This window comes from Rana temporaria, chromosome 5 (genome assembly GCF_905171775.1).
Source record: "Rana temporaria chromosome 5, aRanTem1.1, whole genome shotgun sequence".
Classification (NCBI taxonomy): domain Eukaryota; kingdom Metazoa; phylum Chordata; class Amphibia; order Anura; family Ranidae; genus Rana; species Rana temporaria.
Window position 1 is genome coordinate 348,003,113 of NC_053493.1, and position 17,826 is coordinate 348,020,938.

The window sequence follows — 17,826 nt, forward strand, 5'->3', positions numbered from 1 at the left end:
CCTGGATGAGAACCCTGGGTAGTAAAAAGAACCTTTTACACTGTGTCAGAGCATTACACTGCCACAATATATATCTAAATGTGTGTGTGTGTGTGTGTATATATATATATATATATATATATATACACACATACATACCGGTGTGTGTGTGTATATGTAAATATATATATATATACCGTATTTATCGGCGTATAACGCACACTTTTTCCCCCTTAAAAACAGGGGGAAATCGTGGGTGCGCGTTATACGCCGATCCCCTGTCTCTGAGCGCCGCCGCCGACATATACCGAGCGCAGTACACTCGGGTACACTCGGCTAGGCTCGGCCACGCTCGGCTCCACTCGCGGTCACGCCCTGCGAGAGGAGCTGAGCGTAGCCGAGCCTAGCAGAGTGTACCCGAGTGTACTGCGATCGGTATATGTCGTCGGCGGCGGCGCTCGGAGACAGGGCGGGAGAAGCGGGGAGGACACCACGAAGGCCGAAGACGGACGCCGGACCGGACAAGGCCGCCGATGGACGCCGGGCAAGACACCGGAGAGGGACATTTAAACTGTGAGTATTTTTTTTTCAGGAAATTTTGCTCCTAGAACTGGGTGCGCGCTATACCCAGATAAATACGGTGTATATATATATACTGTATATACACACATTTTTTTTTTGGAGAGACAAAATGCACAGAATTTACCATATTACAATCTTTTTGTGTGATAATAACATTCATTAAATTACATAGAAAATGGCGGCCTTTAAAGTATACCTTTCTGACATTTATTAGAGGAAGAATATAAAAATCTAAACATGACATACTTTTGGGTACATTTCAAAATATATTAACTTAGGGCCTAATCCACAAAAGGGATACGCCGTCGTATCCCTGTTTCTATCTATGGAACTGATCCACAGAATCAGTTTCTCATAGATAGGCAGAAGATCCGACATGTGTAAGGGACTTACACTGTCGGATCTTAGGATGCAGTACCGCAGCCGCCGCTGGGGGCATTTCTCGTCGAAATGCCGCCTCGGGTATGCAAATTTGCACTTACGGAGATCCACGAAGCTTTTACACTTCGTTTTTTCTCCGTAAGTATTAGTTTGCCGTCGCAAAATTAGGGCTGCTTTTACAAAGTGTAAAGTTAGTACACCATGTAAAAGTAGACCCTTCTTTCCCACGACGCTGTCAAATTTCTTTTTAAATTATTTTTTTTCCCGTTGCATCTTTTTTTTTTTCCGACGCAACTTTTTTTGCCCGGCGCGATTCACAAAACTCGGCGTAACATAAAACCGCGCAAAGCACGTCGGGAAAATCGCATCGGGAGCATGCGCAGTACGTCCGGCGCAGGAGCGCGCCTAATTTAAATGGGACTCGCCCCATTAGATTAGGAACGCCTTGCGCCGGACGGATTTAAGTTACACCGCTCAAAATTTCTAGGTAAGTGCTTTGTGGATCGGGCACTTAGGTAGAGATTTTGCGGCGGTGTAACTTAAATGGGAAAAATTACGTTGCGCCGGGTTTTTGTGGATTAGGCCCTTAGAGTCTAATAATACATCACTGACATGTGAGATCTAATGGCAGCCTGAAGGCCAAGGATGGGGAATGAATGTGCCACTCCACTGATATGTGTCCAGAGAATATTTTTATTTATGTTCAGTAAAAAGATCCAATGGGTTTTATGGGCTCTTGGGGACCCCATTCATCAGGGCTGGAATAGAGTGGAATGGATGAAATCTGGACTAAAATGTTGTCTGTGTGGCATAGGAAAACGTTTTAATCAACTGGTATGATGTCTATTCCAGCTTGTGTTGTATACATTGCATATTTAATATGAGTATTGTTATTTGTTACAGCAAAATGGAATACAATATGAGAATGATCTCAGTAGGCATTCTGTAAATTCCTTGCAAGGTAAGTGGAGCTGACAAGACCCCCAATAAATTCCATACATTGTATTAATCTAAATGTTTTAGGCTATACCTTTAAAAATTATTTAGTACCCACAAGTTCTATTGTGAACCTCATTTACACGGCTTGAATAAGAAAATTTTACCAGAGACATGAAAGTTTGGTTTCAGTCTGAATTTAAACAGTATTGTCTCTTGTCAGATGTTTTTCTTTTTTTACTAAGGCCCCATTCAGACTGAGTGTTTAGGTTTAGGCCCCTTTCACACTTGTGCAACTTGTCCCATGATTTGGGACTGCAAAGTATCACAAGTCGTTTCCCATGATTTCTAATGACAACCATTCATATAGTACGACTTCAAATAGTTCCAACTTCAAAGTAGTCCCCTGTCCGATTTTGATGCCAATTACACAGGCATTCCCTAAAATCGCGGCCACGACTTTGAAGTCGCACAAGTGTGAAAGGGGCCTTAGGCTGGGTTCACACTGGTCCTACAAACGCTCCGACATTGGGAGCTCATGTCGCATGACATGTGCAACTCAATGTTTCCCTATGAGAGCTGTCTTAACTGGTCCTACACAAGTCGGTCCGACTTTGAAAATGCTCCCTGTACTACTTTGGTCTGGCTTTGATCCTATTTCAGCCCATTGAATATCATTTAAGTTGGATCAAAGTAGGATCCTTGTCCTAACCATCCGACTTTTGACATCCGACATGGTGATTACAGCAGCAGTAAAAATAATTGATGTCACTCTGGGATTGTTTTGATTGGTTAAAGGACAAGTCATAATATCTCAAAGTCGGAGCAAATTCTTATCTTGTTCTTTTAAGTTGGATGGAATTAGGACCGATGTAGGACAGATGTAGCAGGGCAAAGTAGGATGATAGTAGTACAAGAGTGTGTGGTATCAGTGTGAACCCGGCCTGAGGCATGAGTCTCTGATGTTTAGCTCTAGCAGAGGGCACAGGTGCACCATCCAACCTTGCTGCCGGCAGCCTGTCAAACTCTATGAAAGGCTGACAGCTGCTGTGGCTGGACAGGCAGGATGGTGCACCTAGCAGTACTTACATTTGGGGGCAGTATGCATCCAGGGTTGTATACCTGGAATGCAAGCACTCTGCATTTGTCCCTGAGCACATATTGCCCTGAACGATGATACTGCTAGGTGCACTGACCATCCCCCTTTCTGCACATAAAGACAGTAATATCAGTTTGCTATCATTATACCCTAGAGAACTATAGTAACAACTATACTAATCACATTACGTATACATTGTAAGAATATTTGGAATAGAGACATGGCCTCAGATAAAACATTGGCATTTTACAATTCAAAGGTCTCTTAGTAAGTAATAATATACAGTACATATTCATTTTCAGGAATACTAAAAGAAAACGCACAAAAAAAGCAGGATGAGGACACAGCAGAAAACACAGAAGACAGCGGCGATAACAAGTACGTTTTGACAGCTTTTGGATTTGCTCTTGTTAAAAGGCTTTATTTTGGTAATTTAGTCTGCTCCATGTCAGCGCATGGCAATGCACATGTGTTTCAGTGCACCACTGTGCACAAATGTAAACTGTGTGCATGGTTATAAAAATGATGCATGGAGGAGCGTGCCTAGGTTAACCCCTGAAGCAGCCTTTATTAATTCTATCCACTCCTTGGAAAGCATTCAAAAGCTCATACAATCTCTGCCATACACTGTCCCCTGGGATCTCCAGGTACCACCACTTGTGTTACCCACTTCTTTGATTGCTAGGACGTTGGCACAGCAACCAATGACTTTTAGGCCTGGCCATCAGTATCCAACGACCAAAAATGCTCAGTGGCCATGCATCACTGGTTGCTAGGACACTGGCAGCTGCTTAGATGCAGGTGACTGGGCCATATAGCTGCGCCATAACAATCAATGAGGCCTTTCAGCTCAGCTGTTAGTTTCCTAGCAGCCAGATTATTAATGCTGCCCTATACAGGGCAATGTTACTGAGCTAATAAATAACATATAAATAGTGCAGCGCTTTGTAGTAACTAATCCCAACCCCATATGTGATCCATACATCAAACTCTCAAACCAGTGATGTGCAAACTTAAAAGAGGAGTATGGGATTATTTTTATTTCAGAATCATAGTTTCCTAAGTGGATGCAGCATTGGTCCGATGTTGCATCTGTCCCCCGAGGGCTCTAAGACTGAGAACCAAGCGATCTAAAACCATCAATAGCTCGGTTCTCAGAGCTCCCTAAGCGAAGAGCTGGTGACTGTCAGTCACCGCTGTCTACTCTGCCCCCCCCCCCCCCCCCCCCCCTGAGCACTGGGCTGTTCCATGCTCAGTGAAAGTTCCTTAGTAAAGCAGAAATCACATAAACCAGATACTGCATATTGTGTAAAATCATTTAAAACTATTTATTAAGACACAATTAAAAATTGTTTGGGCTAGATTCAGGTAGGGGCGCGCATAGTTACGGCGGCGCAGCGTATCGTATTTACGCTACGCCGCCGTAAGTTAGAGAGGCAAGGGCTGTATTCACAAAGCACTTGCCTTCTAAGTTACGGCGGTGTATCGTAAATGGGGCCGGCGTAAGCGCGCGTTATTCAAATGTGGATGAGGGGGCGTGTTTTATGTTAATTCTTGGTGACCCGATGTGATTGACGTTTTTCCCGAACGGCGCATGCGCCGTCTGTGGAATTTCCCAGTGTGCATTGCTCCAAAGTACGCCGCAAGGACGTCATTGGTTTCGACGTGAACGTAAATTACGTCCAGCCCTATTCGTGAACAACTTACGCAAACAGCGTAAAAAAATTCAAATTTTGACGCGGGAACGACGGCCATACTTAACATTGCGTGCGCCTCCTAATAGCAGGAGTAACCTTACGCCGAAAAAGCCTAACATAAACGACATAAAAAAATAGCGCCTGGGCGTACGTAAATTTGTGAATCGGCGTATCTAGGTCATTTGCATATTCTACGCCGAAAACGACGGAAGCGCCACCTAGCGGCCAGCGTAAATATGCACCCAAAGAGACTTACGCCAGTCGCATCTTAGGCTAATGTCGGCATATCTTGCTTTCTGAATACAGAAAGAATATACGCCGGCGCAGATTTGAATTTACGCGGCGTATCTATAGATACGCCGGCGTAAATTCTCTCTGAATCTAGCCCTCTGTGCTTAAACACTTCAACACCGGGCAATTTGAATGACAATTGCGCGGACATGCAACACTGTGTCCATATGACATTTTTATCATTTTTTTCACACAAATAGAGCTTTCCTTTGGTGGTATTTAATCACCTCTGTGTTTTGTTTATTGTTTGCTAAATAAACGAAAAAAGACCAAAAATGTTGCAAATAAATCTTCCTTCATAAATTTAGGCCAAAATGTATTCTGTAGATTTCTTTGGTGAAAATAACCCCACTCGGTGTATATACATATTTTTTCTAGCGTAATTCAAATTGGCGAGTAGGGGGCGTGTTTCATTTAAATGAAGCGCGTCCCCGCGCCGAACGAACTGCGCATGCGCGTCCCTAAATTTCCCGACGTGCATTGCGCTAAATGACGTCGCAAGGACGTCATTGTTTTGACTTGGACGTAAATTACGTCCAGCCTGATTCACGGACGACTTACGCAAACGAAAAAAATGTTTTAAAATTATACGCGGGAACGACGGCCATACTTAACATTGCGTATACCACCAAATAGCAGCTTTAACTATACGCCGAAAAAAGCCGACTAGAGACGACGTACGTTTGTGGATCGTCGGAAATAGCTCATTTGCATACTCGACGCGGAAAATGACGGGAACGCCACCCAGCGGACGCCAAAGTATTGCATCTATGATCCGAAGGCGTACGAAGACGTACGCCTGTTGGATCTAACCCAGATGCCGTCGTATCTTGATTTGAGGATTAAAACAAAGATACGACGCAGGAAATTTGAAAGTACGCCGGCGTATCAGTAGATACGCCGGCGTACTTCCTTTGTGGATCTGCCCCCATGTGTCTGGACCAAAGCGGCTTCAGAATAGGATAGTATACAGATCTTTTCTTTACAGGGTTGGATAGAATAGGCTTAGAATGGGGGTAGGTTTAGCCTTAGTTAGCTATTGAATGAACACCAGCTTGCTAGCTATTGCCTGTTCTTTGGACTATAAAGACAGCTCAAGGTCTGTAGTGATGCATATCCCACTGTCACAAGAAGGGAGCAGGTACCTCAGAATAAAGAATCTCTGTATCTGTTTTTATGTTTGACATGAAATGCTATTTCATTTAGGTATTTTCATTATCCAATAGATAATTGTCCTTTTTTTTACTTTTTTTTTTTAAAGTATTGCAGAGAAAGAATTATTGGTCCAATTAATCAATGCTAACTTCCTGGACCCAGTGGATCTGTACACAGAACAGGAGATGAAACAAGAGCTCCAGCGATGGAAGTCATCAGTTCCGGATCACAGTAGAAATGACAGCGAAGAATCTTATCTGGAAAAACTTACAATGGTAACTAATGAGGATGTGATAATACTAACTGAGGTGTTACTGGCCAGTGTATCATTGCAGTATTTAGCCACAAGTGGGGATTCCGGAACAATCCAAATAATTCCATCAGATAAAGATGAGGTACTTTCAACAATGAGCTATTAAAGTGGTTGTATAGTAAATTTTTACCTACAGGTAAGCCTATAATAAGGCTTACCTGTAGGTCAAAAAAATATCTCCTACACCTGTATGGAGATATTCCCCTCGCAATGAGGCGCTGACTGCAGTGGCGTATGCGCACAGGGGATTCTCAGCTGAAAGCCCGGCAGACGCCGGACCTTACCGGAAAGAAATCTCCCACGCGCATTCGCGGGAGTGACGACATTGCGGCTACCGCTACTCAGAAGGCTGGAGCCACGATACCCAGAAGACACACCGGGGCAACATGTCAGCTACCTTGGCGTGGAACAGGTGAGTTATCGACGCCTCGTTCTAATGTAAGTATTTCATCATGAGCTAGTTTGCAGTGCATACTAGCTCATTATGCCTTTTACCTTACAGGGGTAAAAAAAAATACGAGGGTATACAAGCGCTTTAACTAATTTAAAATGTATTCAGCTTTTATATATATATATATATATATATATAAAGGCTAATCAAGCAAGTCTGCAAACAAAATCTTTTACTTTTTAATTTCCTTTGCTGTCCTTTCAGAGTTGAGATCATCAATTTTCTTGCCAGTGCAAACTTCCTTACTTTACCCAATAAAGTATTGTGCAGACACTAGGTATTGTGGATATACAAAGCAAAATCAAGGATGGCATCCCTAGCATGTCTCGAGATGTGCATGCTCATTAGGCTAAATTGTGATTGGATGGCATCATAGGTGCTGCCAGGGCCACCATCATGGGGGTACAGGCAGTACACCTGTAAGGGGCCCGGATGGCATCCCCCTTTTTTTCCATCAGCACCCAAAGCCCCCCCCCCCCGACCTCTAAGAGGCAGCACCCCACCTGTTGAGTGCCCCCACAGCAAGCAGCTTGCTATGGGGGCACCTGAGCTGAACCGCAGCTGACACGGAGCCACGGCCCGGCCCTCTCTCTCTCCTCATTGGCTCACTGACTTTGATTGACAGCAGTGGGAGCCAATGGCACTTCGCTGCCATCTCAGCCAATAAGGAGGGAGAGTCCCGGACAGCCGAGTCTCTCGTGCAACATCGCTGGATCAAGATGGGCTCAGGTAAGTATTAGGAGAGCTGAGGGGGGCTGCTGCACACAGAATGTTTTTTATCTTTATGCATAAAATGCATAAAGGTAAAAAACATTCTGCCTTTACAACCAATTTAATACCTGGCAAATCGTTTTTTCCATGCATGGGTAACTGCTTATTTTGTCAAGGGTCACCCAGAAAGCTGTATAATTTCCCACCATTCCAGCGGCAAACGTCGCTCTCCCTCGATCCAGCGGTGGACTGTTCCAGATGTCTTCACCTCCAGATCAGGTCTATAGGCGTGATATCGTCAGGAACAGTCCACCGCACAAGACTGTTAGGCCTCGTACACACGGACGGACGGACTGTCCGCTGAAAACGGTCCGCCGGACCGCTTTCAGTGGACATGTCCGCCCGGAGATTTCTGCCTGATGGTTGTACACACCATCAAACAGAAATCCGCGCGGACACGATATGCGGTGATGTGGCCGCGCCGTCACCGCGACGATGACGCGGCGACGTGCGCGGCCCTGGAAGTTCAATGCTTCCACACATGCGTCTAATCACTTCGACACATGCGAGGGCTTTCGGCCGATCGGACATGTCCGGTGAGTCTGTACAGACGACCGAACATGTCCGCTGAAACTGGTCAGTGGACCAGTTTCAGCGGACATGTTCGGTCGTGTGTACGGGGCCTTAGACTGCGTGGGGGGCACGAGCCATAGGGAAGGTCTTGTGCTGGGAGTATCGGAGGATTAGGTAAGTTTATCTGCGCTCTCCAATCTCCTAGACAAAACTGGAAACACTTCAGAAATGGCAGGTTCTTAGGGATTTATTACTGTGTGGGCCAAGAATAGGAAGTTGGTGTCTCTTGGACAAGCCATGAAGAAGAGAGTAGGAAATTATTGAGTAGGTATTTTGTAAGTGAATCAGTGGGGATGATCTTACTGTGGGGGGGCCTGGCTGTGCGTGTGACGTCACTGATTGTCGTTCCCTAAACACAGGGAACAGACGATCAGTGACAGCCACACTAGGAAGCACAGGGAGAAGTTTGTTTACACTTACCTCTCCCCGTTCTTCCTCTCTGTGACCCGATTGCGGGACACGGGCGGCGATCGGGTCCGCGGGTGCGGTCACGAAGGACAGGACCGGGTCGCGAGCGTGCTGGCAACCCATGGCTGGGCATCTTAAAGGGGATGTACCTGTACGTCCATATGCCCAGCCGTGCCATTTTGCTGACGTAAATAGTCGCGCGGTGGTCCTTAAGTGGTTAAAAAAAGTAATGTACTTACAAAACGTAGTTAAAAAAACAGCATAAAAGTTGCCGACCGGCAGAATACGGGAGCCCTTGCTCCTCGAACGGACGTGGTGACGTCACTACGTGCCCATTCGGCTGGGTCATAGCCGAATTCGCTTTTGTGCTAGCCTCTGGTAAGCGGCCATTTTTATACAGTGGTGGACACATTGTCTGGAATACTCACTGTGGTGTCATATCTATGGACCACTGTATAATATATGGACTTCTTTGAGCTGGCTAATATACAATAGAGTATATTCCATATTTTGAACTCTTATGTCATCCTAAGGAATGATGTGTATATTTCTAATTATAGGCGCAGCTTTCTCCTTTTGATTCCTAAACTCCTGTCTGGCTTTTGTCCTCACTCCACCACTACTCCCCTCACTTCTTGTTTCACAGGAGACAGTGGGCATTGGGAGCCACAGGCTTCTGCTGCTGTCAGTCAAACTCCTGTGTGGAGGGAGCAGCGGCATGGCTTAACGTTGCTTTGCATCTATAGATGCACACAGCCCAGCTCAAGAGCTCATGGACATGGGTGCCTCCATAGAACCTGGGTTTCTAAGGAGGCATTCAGAGGAGAAAGAAGTGGAAAGTGCCGGCGGGGGACTGCCGAAGAGGAGGTAAGTGACCGCTCTGTGTAATATTGTTGCACAGAGCAGATGGGTATAACATCTTTTTCATTTTAAGTCCCAAAATTCCATTCTTTAGAGTTAATAAATAAACATCAATGTATTTGTATTTTTTTTAAACAAGACCTTTAATTTGTTTTTCAGAAAATAAAGCAAGACATACCATTGTTTGTGTACCCAGATGAAAATGAGGCATAACTTTGTGTGATCTGCCTAAAGCATTTACAGAGCAGCACAAGCACCTTACAGGTGGGTGACTTCACCTAGGAACTCAATTGAGACGCAGTCACTATGATCAACAAGACTTTGTTTTGGAGGAGAATAATCTGGATGCATCATATTAACAACCAGAAAAACAAGTGTAATCTTGCCTAAAGCTAGATGCCAGTCTTGATGTAAGTCAGCAGATTTTGATGGAGTTGTTACACAGCCTGCAACTACTCTTAATGTACTATTCAGGTAACTACATCTCTGTATATGTTATGAATATCTCTTATGCTTTAAAACTATCACAAAATGGATATAGGTGTCCGTTTATGAAGCAGTGAAGAGCGGTGATCCCAAGGATCACCAGTGATCACAGCCCATAAACAGTTTATGAAACAGTGATAATCGGGGGGAGAAGTGTTTGAACTTGTTCTCCTGCAGATTATCTCTACACACAGTGAAGTCTCATAGACTGACACAGAAACGGCCAGTTTATGAAGCTGTGATCTGAACTCTTCACTGGTGATCTGAGTCAGAATTCACACTCCCTGATTCACCAGCTCAGAGCTGGTGAAGCGGGGAGTGAAGAGGGAATCCCGGGGGTTCTGAGGAGGAAGGAGGAAGATTTTTAACTTCCTTCAGCCCTGGTTCACACTGGGTACGATTTGGAACGATTTGAGATGCGATTTGACATGTCAAATCGCATCTCAAATCTGCGGCAATTGTCGGCAATGGCACTGTCCTAATCAGTGCGACGCCGCATCTACGATTTCAAAAAGTAGTTCCTGTACTACTTTTTGCGATTTCGGGCCGCGATTTACATTAAATTGCGGCCAAAATCGCGCCAAAATCGCGGCCGCAAAATCGCGATTTTGAATTCGCAGCAGTGTGAACCTAGGCTAAACCTGTGTGAAGTTGGCACCCCATGTTTGTAAAATCTGAATACAAATATTCCATTCGTTTGTGCTGGTTTGTGCCGCTAAAACGAGCATTTGTGCCGGTTTGGTTTCTGAGATATTAAACATTCAATTTATTGCAAGCCCCGCCCACTTTGCACCCCATGTTGCTGAATTTTTAAAAAAACGGCGCCATTCGTTTGTGCCGCGTTTGTGCTGGTTTGTGCCGCAAAAAGAAACGTTTGTGCCGCTTTGGTTCCGGAGATATTGAGCGTTATATTTTCTGAAACCCCGCCCACTTTGCACCCCATGTTCCTGAATTAAAAAAAAAACTGCGCCATTCGTTTGTGCCGCGTTTGTGCTGGTTTGTGCCGCAAAAAGAAACGTTTGTGCCGCTTTGGTTCCGGAGATATTGAGCGTTATATTTTCTGTAACCCCGCCCACTTTGCACCCCATGTTGCTGAATTAAAAAAAAAACTGCGCCATTCGTTTGTGCCGCGTTTGTGCTGGTTTGTGCCGCAAAAAGAAACGTTTGTGCCGCTTTGGTTCCGGAGATATTGAGCGTTATATTTTCTGTAACCCCGCCCACTTTGCACCCCATGTTGCTGAATTAAAAAAAAAACTGCACCATTCGTTTGTGCCGCGTTTGTGCTGGTTTGTGCCGCAAAAAGAAACGTTTGTGCCGCTTTGGTTCCGGAGATATTGAGCGGCACAAACGTTTCTTTTTGCGGCACAAACCATCACAAACGCGGCACAAACGAATGGCGCCGTTTTTTTAAAAATTCAGCAACATGGGGTGCAAAGTGGGCGGGGTTACAGAAAATATAACGCTCAATATCTCCGGAACCAAAACGGCACAAACGTTTCTTTTTGTGTAACAAATAAGCACAAACGCGGCACAAACGAATGGCGCAGTTTTTTTTTTAAATTCAGCAACATGGGGTGCAAAGTGGGCGGGGCTTGCATTAAATTGAATGTTTAATATCTCAGAAACCAAACCTGCACAAACGCTCGTTTCAGCGGCACAAACCAGCACAAACGCGGCACAAACGAATGGTATATTTTTATTCAGATTTTACAAACATGGGGTGCCAACTTCACACAGGTCTTCCTTCAACCTCGTTCAGACCCCCCAACACTGTAACCATGTCCCCCTGTAATTTTTATGTGTATACATATATATACATAAATATATATAATGTATACATGTACATGTATATACAATGTGTGTGTATATACATGTATATACAATGTGTGTGTGTATACATATATATATTATGCAGGGGGACTCGTTATTTTAATTACATTAACCACGTGTCTTTCAGTGAACTGAGCGGTGATAATTTATCACTGCTCAATAAACTGACATCTCGGTGTTTCTGTGAATTTCTGGTCCGTTCTCCAGTGTTTGAAGCGTTGGAAGATCACTTCACTCCTCCAAGGGTGAAGCTATCTTCTCCGCTTCATAAACAGGCACCAGAGGAGAAAAATCTTCACCGTGAATGCCGGAGAAAGAAGCAGTGAATAGATTTCACTGCTTCATAAACGGACACCTGTATCAATAAAGCAAAAGCAGCACTCTTCGGTGTATTGAACACCGGGGCCCGGATTCACGTAGAATCGCGGACCTTTGTGCGGGCGTAACGTATCCTATTTACGTTACGCCTCCGCAACTTTGAAAGGCAAGTGCCGTATTCTCAAACCAAAGTTGCAGCAGCGTAGCGTAAATAGGCCGGCGTAAGCCCGCCTAATTCAAATGTGGTACATGTGGGCGTGTGTTACTTAAATTAAATGTGACCCCACGTAAATTACGCTTTTTACGAACGGCGCATGCGCCGTCCGTGAAAGTATTTCAGTGTGCATGCTCCAAATTAACCCACAAGACGCCAATGCTTTCGACGTGAACGTAAATGACGCCCAGCCCTATTCGCGAACGACTTACGCAAATGCCGTAAAATTTTCAAAATTCGACACGGGAACGACGTCCATACTTAACATTGGTACGCCTCATATAGCAGGGGTAACTTTACGCTGGGAAAAGCCTAACGTAAATGGCGTATCTGTACTGCGTCGGCTGGGCGTACGTTCGTGAATTGGCGTATCTAGCTGATTTACATATTTCTAGGCGTAAATCAGCGTACACGCCCCTAGCGGCCAGCGTAAATATGCAGTTAAGATACGACGGCGTAAGAGACTTACACCGGTCGGATTTAATACAAATCTATGCGTAACTGATTCTAAGAATCAGGCGCATACATACGACGGCTCGGACTCAGAGTTACGACGGTGTATCTGAAGATACGCTGGCGTAACTCGTACGTGAATCCGGGCCCTAGCTTCTAAACTGTTCAAGATGAATACACCCTGTGACAGATGAGTCCAAGTAAAGCTTTCTGCACTCTGTTGTGTTCTTTTGGGATTTATCAGGTGTATAGATATATAAAACCTTCTCCACACCTCGTGATACCACTCCCCTCAGAATTTGCACTCACCAGATTTTTAGACTAGGAAAATTGCTGGAGATTGAGTTTCAAACCCGTGGACAGTCCCTGGAAATCCAGGCTAGCTAAACTTCCTTCGATTAGTACCCTGAAGCCACTTTTCAATGTCATCTTGTACAACGCATGACCACCAGTGAAAATCCAAAGGGTCTGTAGACATCCTGGGACTTCAGAGAGAAGAGAAGAGAATAGCGCTGGCTGCTGAGGCAGCAAAGGACATGTCATGAGATCCTGAGACCAGCGGAAGATCCTGATCTTGAATGAATCGTTAATGTGAGATATGCTTAGAAGGCATATAGATCTTGTTTATCCGGTGAGTGAAAATTCTGATGGGAGCGGTATCACGAGGTGTGGAGAAGGTTTTTATACATCTATACACCTGATAAATCCAAAAAGAACACTGAGTGGAGAAAGATTTACTTGGACTCACCTGTCACAGGGTGTAATCATCTTGAACGGTTTGGAAGCAGGGTGTTCAATACACCGAAGAGCCTTTTGCTTTATTGATTATAATAATTTGTGATCGTTTTAAAGCATAAGAGATATTGATTTTTTATATTATAGCAGCAGCTTATAAGTTCATATACCGTATATACTCGAGTATAAGCCGAGTTTTTCAGCACAAGTTTTTTTGTGCTGAAAACGTCCCCCTCGGCATATACTCGAGTCACCTTTTTGCGCCTGATCTTCCGTACTTTGGGGCTTCGGTACCAGCTGTTCGTAGGTCCCCTGGCACACATGTAGCCCCACTCTTCCTCTACAAGTGTGCAAAGAGTGTTGTCCAGGGGACCTACAGCCGGGGAGCGCTCATTTTTCAAATCTGGGCACCCCTTCCATAGACTCCCATGTTAAATGGTAATTTCTCTGGTGACTTTGGGGACCCGGTACTGGCCAGTCGTAGGTCCCCTGGACCCAGAACTTGGCACACATGTATCTCCATTTCTCCTCCTACAAGTGGGCAAAGTTTGTTGTCTGGAGGACCTACGGCTGAGGAGCACCGATTTTTCAAACCCGGGCACCCCTTCCATAGACTCCCATGTTTAAAGTCAGTCTAGTCATGGGCACAGTGAGGCATGCAGATGGACACCCTAGGCTTATATTCAAGTCAATACGTTTTCCCAGTTTTTTTTTTTTTGTGGTAAAATTAGGTACCTCAGCTTAAATTCGGGTCGGCTTATACTCAAGTATATACGGTATATTAATTAAATTTCCATGAGCACTGGATTAGTGATTTACTTGCTTCTAGGTTTATTATATGTTATGAATAAACAGCAGCACAACTACCAATTGGTTTGTTTTTCCAACTTTATTAACAAATACATTTTGTAAACTTGAAAATGCAGTTTTCCTGTGAAGATCTATGTAAACTACCAGGTAAGATACAGAAGTAGAAACGGAACTCTGTTTTAGATGCGATATCAGCAAGATGTGACAACTTACCCCAGTTTTCCTTGTTGCTGTGAGGTCACTGGGACAGGAAATTAGGAAAATCTCAATGAGATTAAAAAAAAAAAACAACACTATTTAGTAGAACCTCTGTCAACATTGCTGCTGCCTCTGTACCCATTTGGCAGATTTATCGGACTTCCTATGTGGTCACCTGGACAGACAGAAATATTCTTCACCACCCTATTCATGTGGAGAGAGTATGCTATGAAATTTTTACTAAAGCAAGATATAGAGATGACAAGGACTGAGCCCAAAACCCTATGTTATATTAAACACTTGCTTTCCTCTTTTATTATTTATATGTATGAATACCTTAATATACCTGTATAAAACACAATGTTTATGTATTTACGTCAAGTATACAAGAGGAAAATGTTTACTACCACTTGTAATGTAAATTTCTTGTTCATATCAAATAATGTAAAATGAATGTTATATAGCAGAAACTGAACAGAGAACTTGGTGAAATTTTTTTTTTTATTTATACAGATTTGTGGACATAAATGGCTCTGAATAAGACATATTTCACATAGGTGGACCTCCAATGTTATAGTCTAGTATTCCTGAACTTCACATTACTCTGTGTAAGACTCTACTTTGCTCTTCCTCGAATAAAGAAGGTCTATAGCTGGCCTCATCTATAAACTATCAGGAAAAGTATATGAGATGGGTGGGATTCCAGAGTAGAGATAAGCTCAGGCTTCCTCTGAACTAATTTTTAACCCAAACTCACACTTTTTTGTATTCCAATAAGCTGCGGCCCGTGTCCTTTGCCACCCCACAGTTAACGTGAGATGTGGGGCAGGAATGACCCAACCTGTAGATCATTGGAGTACAAATAAGTGGAACATTGGAGTTCATGTTATAGATGAGGACAGCTGTGCTCATCTGTATTGCGGAGTACAAATCAGAATCTGGATTCCAGTATCCACATATGGCGTATCCAGAATGGCTTTGCTAAAGATCTGGTAATGTCTTCTGGCCATTATGTGCAATATGGGCCTTTAAAAGTGGTTCTAATGCCTCAAGGTTTTTTTTTTTTACCTTCAGGCATTCTACTTTTCTGTGCACCCCCCCCCCCCCCCAAAAAAAAAACGTACCTGAGCCCTATCGGAATGCAGCAATGTGCACGGAAGTCTTGGCTCTCATTCTTCATTGGCTGAGGCAGCAGCGGGAGTCAGTGGTAGCAGTGAGCTAATAAGGGGGGGGGGGGCAGGAGCGCCGGTGGAGAACCCGAAAAGAGGAGGATCCAGGCTGCTCTGTGCAAAACCATTGCACAGAGCAGGCGAGTATGACATGTTTATTTTATTTTACTAAACCAAGCCTTAAAGGGGTTGTAAAGGTACAATTTGTTTTCCTAAATAGCTTCCTTTACCTTAGTGCAGTCCTCCTTCACTTACCTCATCCTTCCATTTTGCGTTTAAATGTCCATATTTCTTCTGAGAAATCCTCACTTCCTGTTCTTCTGTCTGTAACTCCACACAGTAATGCAAGGCTTTCTCCCTGGTGTGGAGTGTCGTGCTCGCCCCCTCCCTTGGACTACAGGAGAGTCAGGACGCCCACTAACACACAGCTTCTTTCTCTATCTGCAATGTAGAGAGCGTCCTGACTCTCCTGTAGTTCAAGGGAGGGGGTGAGCACGACACTCCACACCAGGGAGAAAGCCTTGCATTACTGTGTGTAGTTACAGACAGAAGAACAGGAAGTGAGGATTTCTCAGAAGAAATAAGGACATTTAAAACCAAAAATTGAAGGATGAGGTAAGTGAAGGAGGACTGCACCAAGGTAAAGGAAGCTATTTAGGGGGGGGGGGGGGGGGAATGTACCTTTTACATTCCCTTTAAATATCACTTTTACAGCACAGTGGTGTAGCAAGTAGCACTTTCACCTAGCAGCAAAATGGTCGCTGGTTCGAATCCCGACCACGACACCATCTGCCTGGAGTTTGCATGTTCTCCCTGTGCCTGCGTGGGTTTCCTCCGGGTACTCCGGTTTCCTCCCACACTCCAAAGACATGCTGGTAGGTAAATTGGATCTTGTCCAAATTGGCCCAGTATATATATATGTATATCTGTGTGTATGAATGTGTGTCCCAAGCGTGTCGAGTTTCTAGGGGGTAAAATGACCGCACCAGCCAAGCAGACACTGGCTGGAAAAAGCGCCTAGAGGCGATTCAGTTCGCATGTGTAGCGCTATACAAGTCATTCATTCATTCAAAGGAAGACTGCAGTCTAACATTTTGCTTTCAGGAGAAAAAAAAACCCTAGCACATAGGCAAGTCTATAAACAAGTAAGCAAAAGGGATTTTTTCCAGATCACCAACCACAGGACTGGGGATTTCAGGAGAAAGGTCTTCCTGTCTGATCATTAGACATCAGAGTGTGCGAGTGGTGGTGGTGTGAGGTGAGTGTGTGAGGTGTGTGTGTGTAATATAGCTAAGCTGGGAGCAACACATACCGTAAGTTATACAGTCTAGAGATATCACATATTAATAATGAAATAAAAGTAAACCTTTTTTTTTTTAAAACGTCACTTCTATACCCAATTCAAAAAACAAAATGCGACATCTATGTATGTACTACTGCTATTTGCTAAACTAGGATGTTCTGTACATGGACTACTGATCGAACGTGGGTTTTCTTTGGAGGTGGATAAGCCTGCCTGAATGCTGATTGGCAGTGGTTGCACCAATCATACCCGATAGCACCCAGTATTGATTGATCCCTTCAGCAACTACCAGACTCCACATGAGGCACTGGGTATTCCAGTGCAGAGCAAGCCAGGCCTTGGTAAATAGATTTACAAGGTCTAAACTGTAACATGCCAGAAAAAATCCATATAGGTCCAAGAAGTGGTACCTTCAGAGCGTATGGTATCTTTCAGGCAGAGGACTTGCAGAATTATTAATGTCACATCACCCACCGATCTGCAGCTTGAATGGAGCCACATGGATAGTAGAAAACCTTGACACTTTACAGACAGTGGCCCGGCTTCAGAAAGACGAGCGCATCTTTCTGCGGGCGTAACGTATCTCCGATACGTTACGCCGCTGTAACTTTGGGCGCAAGTTCTGTATTCAGAAAGAACTTGCGCCATTAGTTACGGCGGCGTAACGTATTTGTGGCGGCGTAAGCCCGCCTAATTCAAATGGGGATGTTGGGGGCGCGTTTTATTTAAATTTCACTTGACCCCGCGTTTGACCCCGCATGCGCCGTCCGTAAAATATCCTAGTGTGCATTGCTCCAAAGTACGCCGCAAGGA

General features: G+C 44.4%; 1 protein-coding gene across 3 annotated transcripts in view; it reads left to right on the top strand.

Annotated features, from left to right (window-relative positions):
• LOC120941203 (E3 ubiquitin-protein ligase RNF31-like) overlaps positions 1 to 10,092 on the top strand; it is a 66,203-nt gene extending 56,111 nt beyond the window's left edge. For all 3 annotated transcript variants that reach the window (XM_040354506.1, XM_040354505.1, XM_040354507.1), the window contains 4 exons: positions 1,846 to 1,903; positions 3,280 to 3,355; positions 6,227 to 6,395; positions 9,657 to 10,092. In XM_040354506.1, coding sequence (XP_040210440.1) covers positions 1,846 to 1,903; positions 3,280 to 3,355; positions 6,227 to 6,395; positions 9,657 to 9,710 — 357 coding nt within the window. In that variant the 3' untranslated portion in view covers positions 9,711 to 10,092. The remainder of the gene's footprint in view (positions 1 to 1,845; positions 1,904 to 3,279; positions 3,356 to 6,226; positions 6,396 to 9,656) is intronic.
• The last annotated feature ends 7,734 nt before the right edge of the window (positions 10,093 to 17,826 follow it).